The sequence below is a fragment of the Ambystoma mexicanum genome, chromosome 3q (genome assembly GCF_040938575.1).
Source record: "Ambystoma mexicanum isolate Mex_15411 chromosome 3q, UKY_AmexF1_1, whole genome shotgun sequence".
Taxonomy (NCBI): Eukaryota; Metazoa; Chordata; class Amphibia; order Caudata; family Ambystomatidae; genus Ambystoma; species Ambystoma mexicanum.
In genome coordinates, this window is record NC_090926.1 from 1,036,492,307 (window position 1) to 1,036,504,738 (window position 12,432).

A 12,432-nucleotide genomic window follows, 5' to 3' on the forward strand; every position below is an offset into this window, starting at 1 on the left:
AGTACTTTGCCATCTTCCTGAATTGGTTTGGTTATTTGGAACTGAGTTATTGTGTGTGAGCCCATTCATTGCCTGCACCTTCCTAAAGGGCCCTAAACTCTGCTGCATTACCGCATCACCCAACTACGAGTGTGGTGCATCTGATATAATTCTCATTTATAACGCGCTAGTACACAAGTTTCTAGGAGCGACAAGGGAGAGAAGAAAGAGGGAGGACAAGAAAAACAATCTTACTAGGTCCTGTGCCATTCAGATCGGGCAAGTGCGACAGCGCAAATTGCAGGGGGAAGGAGAAGAGGCAAATGCTGGTGAGAGGGAGAGCGTAAGTGCAACCAAGGCAGCATTGCTCTGAGCCAGTGCAGCCGGGGAAGCGCGGCACTGGGTAAGTGCAAGGTTATAGGAGATTGTAGGGTTACATTTACAGCCCCTAAGTGCGTGGTAGGCCAAGAGGCAATGTGCAGGGGAGACTGATCATGGAGGAGCCTTGTACCCAGTGGACGTCTCGGGTAGCTGAGCACCCAGTCAGCGCAGCAGACAGGTAAGTCAGCAGGGTAAAGAGAGAGAGAGAGAAAGCAGAGGAGAAAGGGAAGGTCTTGGGCTGCTTCCGGAACATCAGGTGGTTCGGCTCAAGTTTGAGAGGGGCAGGGAGGCCATTCCAGACGGAGACACCTGCAGAGGAGAGAGTTCTACCCCCCCACTCTCTGTCTAGTGAAACATCTGACCCTCAGAGTTTGAGGTAGTTGAGAGAAAGGCTCGAGAAGGAAGGTATTCTGGAAGGAGTTGGATGAAGTGCGGGCCCCGGCCACAGTAAGCCTTGTGGACAACGCAGAAGGTCTTGAACTTGATCCTTGCATCCACCGGGAGCCAGTGGAGAAATTTCAGGGCTGGAGAGATACGGTCCCTGGGCTTGAGGCCAAGGACAAGCCTCGCAGTCCAGTTCTGGGTTAGTTGAAGAAGGCAAAGAGTACAGGAAGTCAGATTGAGAAAGAGGCTGTTGCAGTAGTCCAGCCTAGAGTGAACCAGGGCTTTGGAGACAGTGAGATTCTGTGGGAAAGTGAGAAAGGAACAATGCCTCAGAGGAGGTGCAGCAGGTAGCGAGTCTTCTTGGCTAGGACCGAAATGTGAGGAGAGAAGGAGAGAATGGAGTTGAAGAGGCGCACCAATCCTGAATCAGGGATAGACAATCAGGAATGAGTGAGAGATGAGAGGAGGCTGAGGGGAGCCTGAAGGAGAGCTGGGTGTCATCCGCATAACACTGAAAGTGAGAGAAGAAGATAGAGATTGGGTGGGCCAGATAGACATTAAAGAGACAGGGTATGAGTTTGGCACCCACGGGACACCACATGTGGCGAGAGAGGTGGTATATTCACCTCCAGCCAAGAGCTGTAAGTAAATCTGTCACCTTTCCACAACAATATGGCAATTTTGGTGGTATTACCACCGACAGTATTACCGCTAGTACTACCACAGAAATCCCCTATGGACATCAAAAAGGACCAATACCACCAAAATGCCACTTGTAACCCAGCGCTAATACCGCTGGACCAAGTGGCGGTAACAGTGATTCACTTTAGTGGTATCTCGGCAGATTTACCACTGAGATACCACCAATCCCGTAAAGGGGCCCATTGTGTGAAATCACTTGTTGCATGCTGGGACACAAGGCCACACATAAATCAAACAATTAGAGCGCAGAAAAGAAGCATTGCCCCAAGTACCTGAAGGAGTGGAAAGAAAATTCAGCCATGGGTTCCAAGTAGATGCCACGACCAGAAGAGGATTGAATCATTGATTGCAAGTTGTAAAAACCTAAAAGGAAATCAGTACTTTCAAATCCTGAATGAGCAAATCAACCATTTGTTCCAAGATTTTGTGAAGGCGAGAGTAACTGAATCATTGGTTGGATGTCTATGACGGACTGAGCAAGAATAATCTATTCCCAGTATCTGAAAGAATGGCCGGAAACAAACATTTTTTAAGAATGTCTAAAAACTCAACGTTTTTTCATGTCTAGGAAAGAATGAAGGATATGAATTGCTATTTACCAGATGATAAACTACTGAGAAAGATTCAGGGGTCTCAAGTATCCAAAAGACTTAGCGAAAGACATGAGCATTTGTTCCATGTCTGACAAGATTGAGAAAGGAAATTAATCGAGCACGTCTATGAAAGACTAGGAAAGAGAGTAAATCGGTCATTTTCATTGCATTACCCTCAGATTGACAGAACGTCATGCGGCAAACAAACGACAATACATAAAATATACAAATTGCATTCAATATTCATAACATATACAAAATAGGAGTTGAGGTGGAGATGCGCTAGATCCACCTCAACTCCTATTTTGTATACGACTTTTAGTACCAGCCAGGGTGGACTGGTTGGCGCAGGTGGTAATGCAGCTTACACTTCCAATTCCTTAAGGTTAATTGAACTATTAATATAATCAGTGAACACCAGCGCACAGACCTTTACGCGTTAATCCACATCTTCTGTTTTACAAATATTCATAACATGTTATCTTCTGCAGGAATTCTACCACATAAATAAGATAGTAAATGTTAAAATCTACATATAAAAAGAATTCTAGCAAGCAGTTCCTTTAAAAAAAAAATTCTCCTAAGCAAGGCACTGTATATGTATTTGGCGACCACATATTTTGTAGGCTCATCGTTAGTCGGCCAAAAAACAATGATTGTTTGTCAGACTGTGCAATGTTCCGATCCAGGAATCTTGACCTCAGATACAATCCTCTGTACTCCAGGCACAGTGGACAAACAAGTACATCATGTTCTGCATGAGTGCTACCCAGAAAACATTTGACGGAATAACTCTAATTCCACTTACGCATCCTGTAAGCCAGAGGTAGAGTTCCAAATCTGAATTTTAGGAACCACAAGTGAATACATTTAGGTTCCATTCTATACAAGTATGTCTCATAACCTAGTTTTGTTTTTAGTCACCAATAACACACCCTGAAAGACTTACTACATAGTTGGGTCATCAGTTGCTCCTTATCTCCATCATGGAAACATTTCTTTACAGTTCTCTTTGTCCATGTGTTTATTTCATTGGGTTTTACCTCACACTTCCCTCAATCCACTTCTATTTAATGTAACATTCACATAGTTGCACCAGAGGGGCCTACCACCCCTTGTTGTGCCAAGAAATCCCTTTGGGCATCCCTGTATTTCCCCAAGATCAGGGTGCTCCATACCCTTATCTTGTATAAAATTGGGCTAATGGCCATCACCCAGCTCACCTATTGTAGATCTATTTCCATGGGCATAGGGATTGTTGGGGTACTGGAAGGCAGGACCATTATATTCTTCAAAAAACTAGTCTCCAAAATGTCAATTTGCTTACAATCCACATAGTTCTGACCCATATATAGTAACCTTTCTTGCCTGCAACCTATATGCCTCAATGGAGAAATTTGCTGCCCCATTTCCATGCAAGTTTGTGAATTTTACTATTGGTCCACCTTGCCATGGCTGCCCCTACTTTTGTAATTGATATTATCAATTCCCCTTTTTCGAAATTCTAAGTCCTAAGTAATCATATGTGGTCACTTGTTCAATGATTTCATCATCCACCATCAGGTTGAGCTTTACTTCCCTTTTTCCTCTTCCCGTGAAGGCCATAGCTTTTTCTTTGCAATAGTTGACACTCAAGCCTTTATCATGGCAGAAATTCTTAAACACAGCAAACTGCATTCTATGTCCCATGGGGGTGAGGGAAAGCAAGATAGCATTGTCAGTGTACAGCAAGATCTGGTGATGGAGAAATGGGTGGAGTACAATAGAGTGCCCAAAATCATAAATCCAATTCTACGCTGAAGTCTATGGAGGACTGAAAGTGACATAACAGAAGATGTGCTGTATTACACTGTGGGAGATGTGGAACAGATCTACATCAAAGCACATGGGACATCAGCCGAGGTGAGAGTAACACATTTTATCCAAAGCATAGAGAGAGAAGTTGCAAAAAGTATGTTTCATTCTAAGTTTATAAAAATATTTTCCTTTACGTAAATGAGTGTGTCACATCGGTGCCTAGTGATAGCCTCGACATCCAAAGCATCGACAAACCATACCATAGAAGAAAAAGTATCTAAATAAAAAAAAAAAACATCAAAAGCATTTTTTTATTAAACTTTTTATTATGGGGGGTTCCCCCAAACCCCTTTTTTAATGGTTTAAAACACATTTTTAGTAAACTAAACCCTTTACCATTTTCATTCGATGTTTTTTTTTCAATGCTATGGTTTGTCGATTCTTTGTTTTAGATGTAATGGATACCTGCCACATCATGTTTGTTGGAAGAGGTCCGCTGCATCATGCAGAGAGTATTCACACCATCAATGGAGACTTCATGCGATATCTAGTCTATTGTGCTGAATAACTACTTCTGGGCTTCCTTTTGCATGTTTTAGAACAGACTGTTGAGGTGCTGCTTAACAACATTTTGCTGAGTTCTAAATCAAATAAGGCACTTTGACCAATCTCATGTCATTGCATTTACCACCAAAAAAGGCATGTGTGGGAATGCTTCAGTTGCACAACACTCCGAATCGGTCACTCAGGGACTCAACCAGCCATACACTGAGCATCTTTCCAATCACAAAAGCTGGAATGATGATAATCTGCAAGGCACGAGATTGCCACATGTCCATTTGGCTTTTTCACAACACAAAAGTGCTCATCAGAAACTCGACCATCTGACAGTTGGCCATGCCGGGGCCACTTATCCACCAGACACTTACCCATAGGCTCAGAGATCTTCTCTACGAGGCAGGAAGGGACATCCTGAGTGGTGAGCTCCAGGGCCACTTGAACATCAGAGCCTTTTTCAAGTTTATAGACCATGGAGAGCAGGAGGTGAGAGGGTGCTGCAATCTGCAAGGAGAACAGCCTAGGAACCCCCAGAGGAGGATAGTTGAGGGGCAGGGTGGAGTGGCAAGGACGTGGAAGAATGAAGTGCGAGAGTTATGAAACAGAAGAAGGGAAAGAATAAGGATGGGAAGGGACAAAAAACAGAAGACAACAGTGAGTATCGTGTGTTAATTTAAAGTATGAATCTCATGCTGTACCATTCTATTGTGTTACAAGTATTACAATGATCAGAAGTGTGGAGATTCCAGCATGAAGAAATTAATAATAATACTTATGTTACTGCTCTCTGAACAAGACCCTGAGCTGTAAACCAGTGACTTTTCACTTCATGACTCAGTAACAGCCTTATGCTCATTCATCCAATGACTGGTTCTGCCTCCTACACAGCTTCATTACATTACATAAATTCTCGTATCAGCCCCCTCTTTATCACATGATATTCAAAGCTATAGGACTTGGCCACATGTCAACATAATTAAACCCATGCCCCCCTAACTCCGTAACCACACTACTTCCCCCCACCTAGCCTTTCCATTCAGCACCTGTGAGAAACCTTAAGCTCTCCCTGGCTAGTCCCTGGGGATCTGTCATTCAGGTGACTAGGACACAGCCATCGCTTTTGGATCCAGTTCCTGGGGTTGGACTAGTGAGGGAGCATCACCTGGATGGGGCTTAGGGGCTCCTTGAGGAGAGGGACACCGACGGGTGAGACGCGGTATCCCCTTTCTTCTAATACCTTTTCCCCACCCTACTACGTAGGACATCAAAAACACTGCACCTCCCCCCCCTTTTCCTACACAAACACTTTCGCACAACACGAAATACAACAGACTAGCACCAGAGCCATGTACCTGCCCAGAATCACACACACCCAGCGACATTTTCCCTTCCCCACAGGGATAAAAGGTGGAGCAGGAATGCACATAACGAGCAAGGCAGACCGCACCATGTGAGAGCTAACTCAGCACAGCAGTTCAAGAGGAGGAGAAAGACAGCACATACAGTGAGTGTGACAAGCAGAGAAGCAACCTTACCCTTTTCGAGCAAGGCCCGTGAAACCTCTCCAGAAGTAATTATAAGACTGCGAACAATAGCAAGCATGTGTTGCAGCAGAGGTCTACAGTACGCAAGACCCTCCTCCAATGATAATCAACCCAGGGAAGGACGGTGGTCTCGGTGGTACCAACCTTGACTCCAAGGATAAAGAAAGGCAAGCGGTTCATCACACCCGGTGAGTCAAGGGGAGAGCTGATAAGAAACCAAACTGTGTTGAACAAAAAGTAGCCAACGGTTAATAGGAACTTTTGAAAGACTTAAAGATATGATTGAAGAAAGAGGGGGAAAACCAGCAACAGAGGGGGCCTGCACCACGTGGGTGCTCAAGCAGGAATCTCTGGGCGATTACGGGATGGTAGGCACTACCGTATCCAGAAGCACTTGGGAAGAGGCGAAAAAAGATCAAAGTGGTCATACAGGGGTCTTGTAAAATCCTCTGTACCGTCAAAAGTCTTTGACCCACAGATGAATGTGAAGCTAAGGAAAATGAATCCTGCATGGTAAAATGAGTGTATGAACAGAGTGTTACAAAAGTGGCAAGAGTGAACCTGGCGGAGGGATGCCAATAAAGAGGGGCAACGTCTAAAGTCCCAAGAAGCAGTGTGTTGACAAAAGATAACCCGGCAGAGGGATGTCCATGTTGAACCATGTAAAAGACATGAAGAGGCGAATGACATAAGGAACATGGAGTGAGAAGGTCATTGTGCACCCGGCAGAGGGAGGCAACCATTCGTGAGTGGTCTGAGCCTGGCCGTGGGGGATCCAAGGGTGAAAAGTCATCACCCAAAGACTGGTGAATGTAAAAGGAGAAACAAGAAGGGTCAGCACCCGGAAGAGGGGGATCCAGGGGTGAACGATTATCACCCTAATCGAGAGCCATAGTGAATCCGGTGGAGGGGCGCTGAGGATCGAGAAGTGTAAGCGCCCAGAAGAGGGGGACAAAAAGGGAGAGCCACGAGCACAAAGGTTTTTGGTTTGGTTGAAACTTATCAGGCTTCGAACACAGGAGAGTCAAACACCAAAGGTCCTGATATCGATAAAGATTTGGTACGAGAAGAGCATCACCCCCTGAACATTTGAAAGGAACTTTTGTTTGTTATTTTGGTTTACTATTTTCTGACCCTCGAAGGCAAGATACTTTTGAGTGAAAAGAGACTTGACCATCGAGGCTCCTGACAGGTTGAGAACAGAACTGTCAGCTCGTGCTGGGGAAAGTAGAAATGAGCATTGAAACAGATAGATATACCTAGTCAAAAAATGTATGTGATTTTGAATATAAAGAGGAACTGTAGAAAGGAGAAGGCCTGGCAAGAGTAGATCAGGCAACTGAAAGCCAGGTCTGGACTGGCTTATAGGGAACTCTGGAGATTTCCTGGTAGGCCTCTGCACCCTGGGCTTCTTTTGTGTGGAAACCTATTTTATTTCAAAATGTTCCCATATGAAAGGGTTGGGCTTGCTGAAAAAATGTAACATAGGGCCACTTTGAAAATGTATTCCAGGGCCTCTTTTGGTTCCCAGTCCACCCCTGCTGAAAGCGCAAGACAAGAAGTCCTGACAAGGGCAGTCAAGGGCAGCCAATTGAGAATACAAGTCCCGGTAAAAAGTATACCAGGCAATTAAAAATACAAGAAAGTCCTGGCAAGAGAAGTATACCAGGTACCTGAACGTGAAAGAGAAGAGAGTACACCAGGCAGTTGGTAGTGCATAAAGAGTCCTGGAAGGGGAGTATAGTAGGCACATTGAGAAACTAACTACAAGAAGTGCCAAAGGACACGATTTGTTGAATAAAGAAGGAATCTTGTGTTAAAGAAAGATTTACATGGCTAAAGAACATTTTACCGAACAGGATTGTTGTGGGCCAAGAACGACACGAAGAACTATTAGACCAAGATACATTGTCATAGCAGAATGCAGGGTAAGGGAGTAACACTCTGGAACAATTGTCTTTTGCATCTTGGAGAACGTTAATTTTGGAGCCATTTCTTTTTTTTGTTGTTTAAAAACACTTTTGCCAATACCAGTTTAAAGACATTTCTCTTCTCAGTTTATTATTTTGTTTGTAGTGTGAGGGTCAGGATAGAATGATTGGACACAAGGACGGCTTTTGATTTCCGACATGCTGACACAGACAGAGCCTTGGTTTTTGGTTTTAGGCAGGGAAACTCTGCTCAGGATCGGAGGCATTTTCCGCAATCAGTTTAAGTTAATAAAGGTCTTTAACCAAAAACATGACAACTTTGTGTCTAGCTTCCATTACTGACACCTACCAATTCCTCCTAGGATTCCTTCTTTTTGCAGGAAAAGTACTTTTCATCTCTCGCCCTTTCCCCTTCACACCACACACACACACACACGTTTTCTTTTTCAACTTCTCAATAGTATCCACTCTCCCCGCCCACCAGATTGCACTCATTATTCTGTACTATCTCCCTCTGATTTTGATGATTTAGCCTCTGAGCTTACTACTCTTTTTAAAAAAAATGTTTAAAACAATTTATTAACTTTTACAACCAAACAACAACAAAAAACAAAAAATAACGAAAAACAAACCCAACAGTGCATATCATGTAAAGCATATCATGTTGAAATGTCCACTGTCTCTCCCGTCCCCTCGGCCCCCAACTCGAGCTTACTCCGCTTCGCCATCTGCCATTGTCTCCTCAAGGGGCATCTCCCCCACTGTATTTCCGGAGGAATCGTGTTCACCTTGGCAGGCCTGGGCGGACCCAGATAGTGTGGCCACCAAGTGTCTCCAGGCCATCAGGGTCTCTGCTTCCTCATCCCCCTCTCTATTGGCCGCTTCATTCCATACTACTATTTCCGCTTCTGCCCATTTCTGGAGATCTTGCCACCAAACATAGGTCTATAGTTTACTTTCCAACCCATGGCAATCCTGCACTTGGCCAGTAAATAGGCCAAGTCCTTGAGTTTGCTCACATGTTTCAGTTTGCGCGGTCTGGAGAACCCCCCTACCATGCATGCCCACACAGATTTCACATCTAGTATGATCCCTTTCTCAGTTAAGCAGCAGGCTGCTTCCTACCAGAATTTCCCAATTTCCAGACATGCCCAAAACATATGCATCATCCCCGCGTTCACTTCCCCACATTTGGGACATGTTTGTATCACTGCATTCTTGAATTGAGAAAACCTTGGGGGGGGTCATGTGCGCTCTGTCAGTAACATATAGCTGAATCTGTTGCAGCCTCACATTCCTGGACACTTTTTTGCGGTACCTCTGAACCCTCACCCACAACCCATCATTCATGGGTTCTCCAGCTTCCTCTTCCCAATACCGCCTCAGCAGGTCACTTCCTTTCTCGCCCTGGACATTAGCAGTTCATAAATTCGAGAGACCTCGTGCCCTCCCTCTGAGATATCGTAAATTGTTTCTATGGCCGTGTCAGGCTGACCTTCCAGCACTATTTCTGACCATGTCTATTTCACCCACCTCACCAATCTAGTGTAAGTAATATACTGTCCTGAGTGTAGACCAGTTTCTTCCACCAATACATTAAATTCTGTTACCTTCCCATCTTGCCATACCTCTCCCAGCGTTGCAATGCCCACCGGTTCCCAATACATGCGAATTGTCTTCCTCAGTTGCTCGTCTCCACCGGTCAATGCCACGAGCAGCACCTGCGGAGAACACAGGGTCGGGTTTTCCATGACCTGGCAGGCCTTGCGCCACATCTTCCATCCCAGTTTTAGCATCCTCGTGCCCCCGTTAACTCTGGTTTTGGCAGCCATATCCATTCTTTCAAAAAATATGGAACACATTCAGACCTCAAGAATCTAGACTCCGCTGTTGAGTCTTCCGTTAACCACCTAGCCATATATTGTAGTTGACTGGCCAAATAATAAACCTCAAAGTTGGGCAATTTTATGCTCCCCTTGTCATACATGTTCTGAGTTTCCACAGGGCTATCCTATTCCTGGTGTTATGCCATATGAACCATCTAGATATGCTTTGAAGTTTAACGAAGAATCGCTTGGGTCTCATATATGGTATATTCCCAAAAAAGTGTAACAACCTCGGCAATACAACCATCTTCAACAGTGCCACCCTCCCGACCATGGCCAAAGGGAGCTTAGCCGACAATCTCATGCTATTCTCAACGTTAGCCACTGCCTTCTCTGTGTTATGTTTATATTCATCCTCAACCATGTGTAAAATATCAATTCCCAGGTATCTAAAGGTTCTAGTCTCACAATGTATTTGTAACATTGATAGATTTTCTCGCGGGATCCCCTTACATCTCCCCAAGGGAATATACATGATTTTTTAGGATTAACTGTAATGTCAGAAAGCATTGCAAATCATTCCATTACTTCTAAGATGTATTGCAAGTTTTCCTCAGGATACTTTAGGTGTAACAGCATATCATCAGCATACATTGATATTAAATGTGGTCCTCCTTTCGTATAGATCCCCACATCCTCATATTGTTGCCTCAGACATATCGCTAAGGGTTCCAGAGCAAGGATAAACAACATCGGGGACCAAGGGCCTCCCTGTCTGGTGCCTCTACTGAGTTGCCACCTCTTTAAGATGATTGCTCCCATCTTGACTCTAGCTGGTGGCATACTGTACAGTAGTTTCAACCAACTCAAGTACCCGGGCCCTATACCATATTCTTTTAGGGCTCTCATCAGCCAAGGCCATTGGCAGAATCAAAGGCCTTCACCTCACTCAATGAGATAATTGCGACTCGGTGAAGCCTTCTAAGGTTATCGGATGTGCTTCTATGCGGGACATATCCGGTCTAGTCAGGATGTACGAGTTTGTGGATGACTGGTCTCAGCCTATTTGCCAGCACAGCCGTGAGTATCTTGCTGTCCTGGTTCAGCATGGATAGCAGTCTATACGACCTGCAGTCCATGCTCGGCTTGTTAGGCTTGAGAAGCGGGATAATGATTGCCTCTCTCAGGGATTGCGGCAGTGCCCCTGTTTCTAACGCTTCGTTCAACATTGCCAGTAACGGGGGGAGCACCTCCGTTTTATATGTTTTGTAGAACTCACTAGGGAGTCCGTCCGCTCCCGGGGCCTTGATTGTAGGTAAATGCTTTATCACTACTTCTAGTTCCTCCAACTTAATTGGAGCTTCTAGGTTCTCCCTCTCCTCATTTGCCAATTTAGGCAAGCCAATATCCTTCCAAGCTTACTACTTACTGCTTTTCCTACTTCCTCCTCTACCCCTTTTCCCATCAGTACCCCCGCCCCTCCCATTCTGCCTTCATTTTATAGGTCTTCTCCCCTCAGATCTTAATGCTGCTCATTTCCTAATTCGAGCCAGTCTTACGGGCTCCCCCTCTGATGCTCTCCCATCTGCACCAATTCCCTCCGTTTACCCTCAGATTCTTCCTCCTCTCACTACTCTTACACAACTTTTTCTCTTTCTTATCTACTTTCCAACTCCTCCTTTAAAACGCTGCCCTCATTCCTATCTTGAAAAAAAACCTGCTCTTGATTCTTCCCTTTCCTCTAATTTCCATCTGATCTCTCTCCTTCCTTTTTAACCAAACCTCTGTAGGGCATTGCCTCTTACTTACACCTCCACTCTCGCCTCCCCTTACTACAGTCTGGTTTTCGTCCTGCCCACTCCTCTAAAACTGCTCTTTTACAAATTTCAAACTCTCTCTCAGCCCGTCACAACACACGTTCTTCTATCCTGGTCCTTCTTGACTTATCTGAAGCCCTTGATACTGTAGATCACCCTACTCTACTTTCTTGTCTTTCGTGACTGGGCATTTCTGGCCCTGTTCACTCCTGGTTTCAATCCTACCTCACAGACCAGTCTTACTGTGTGTCCTGGGACAGAAGCCTCTTTTCTTCTTGCCCACTCTTCTACTGTGTGCCTCAGGGGTCTGTTCTTGACCCACTACTCTTGTCTCTCTATACTATCCCCTTGTCTTCACTCATCTCATCCTTTAATCTATCCTGTCACATCTATGGAGACTACTCAAATGTTCTTCTCCTTTACTGAAGTCAATGATTCTCTCCACTGCAGTCTCTGCATGCCTTTCTGCTATACAATCCTGGATGTCTTCTGTAAGGGGGACAAGAGTAAGAATCAGAAAGTGGCACGTTACGTTTTTGGTTATAAACTTTTATTGTCAAAATGATAAAGGAGTTAGGGAAATACAATGTATCCCCAAGTCTTCGAGGGGTTTCCCGGCCTACACAAAAGGAACAAGTTACTTACCTGTAACTGTTGTTCTCCAGCATGGGTCTGCATGGATTCACATGCTCATGAATATTCCCCGTCGTCAGACTGGGAATCCTCGGTAAAGAAAAAACCAGTATCAGTTTAGTTTCTGATCTGTCTTTCGTAGTAGTAACCAATCACTGATCTCTGCGTCATACTGACCACAGCCAATGACTGCCCTCTACCTAAGCCCCGCCTCTGGCAGCCATCTTCAGATTTGGAAGCACGTGAAGTGGCAGTATGACCAAGTGAAGAGCCGCAGAGGGGTAGGC

The 12,432-nt window shown here is 44.8% G+C and overlaps 1 protein-coding gene across 1 annotated transcript in view; it reads right to left on the reverse strand.

Moving 5' to 3' along the window:
* The window catches only part of ENGASE (endo-beta-N-acetylglucosaminidase), a 233,987-nt gene that overhangs the window by 54,503 nt on the left and 167,052 nt on the right, over positions 1-12,432 (reverse strand). Inside the window, exon 11 of the mRNA XM_069655216.1 lies at positions 4,766-4,914. Coding sequence (XP_069511317.1) covers positions 4,766-4,914 — 149 coding nt within the window. The remainder of the gene's footprint in view (positions 1-4,765; positions 4,915-12,432) is intronic.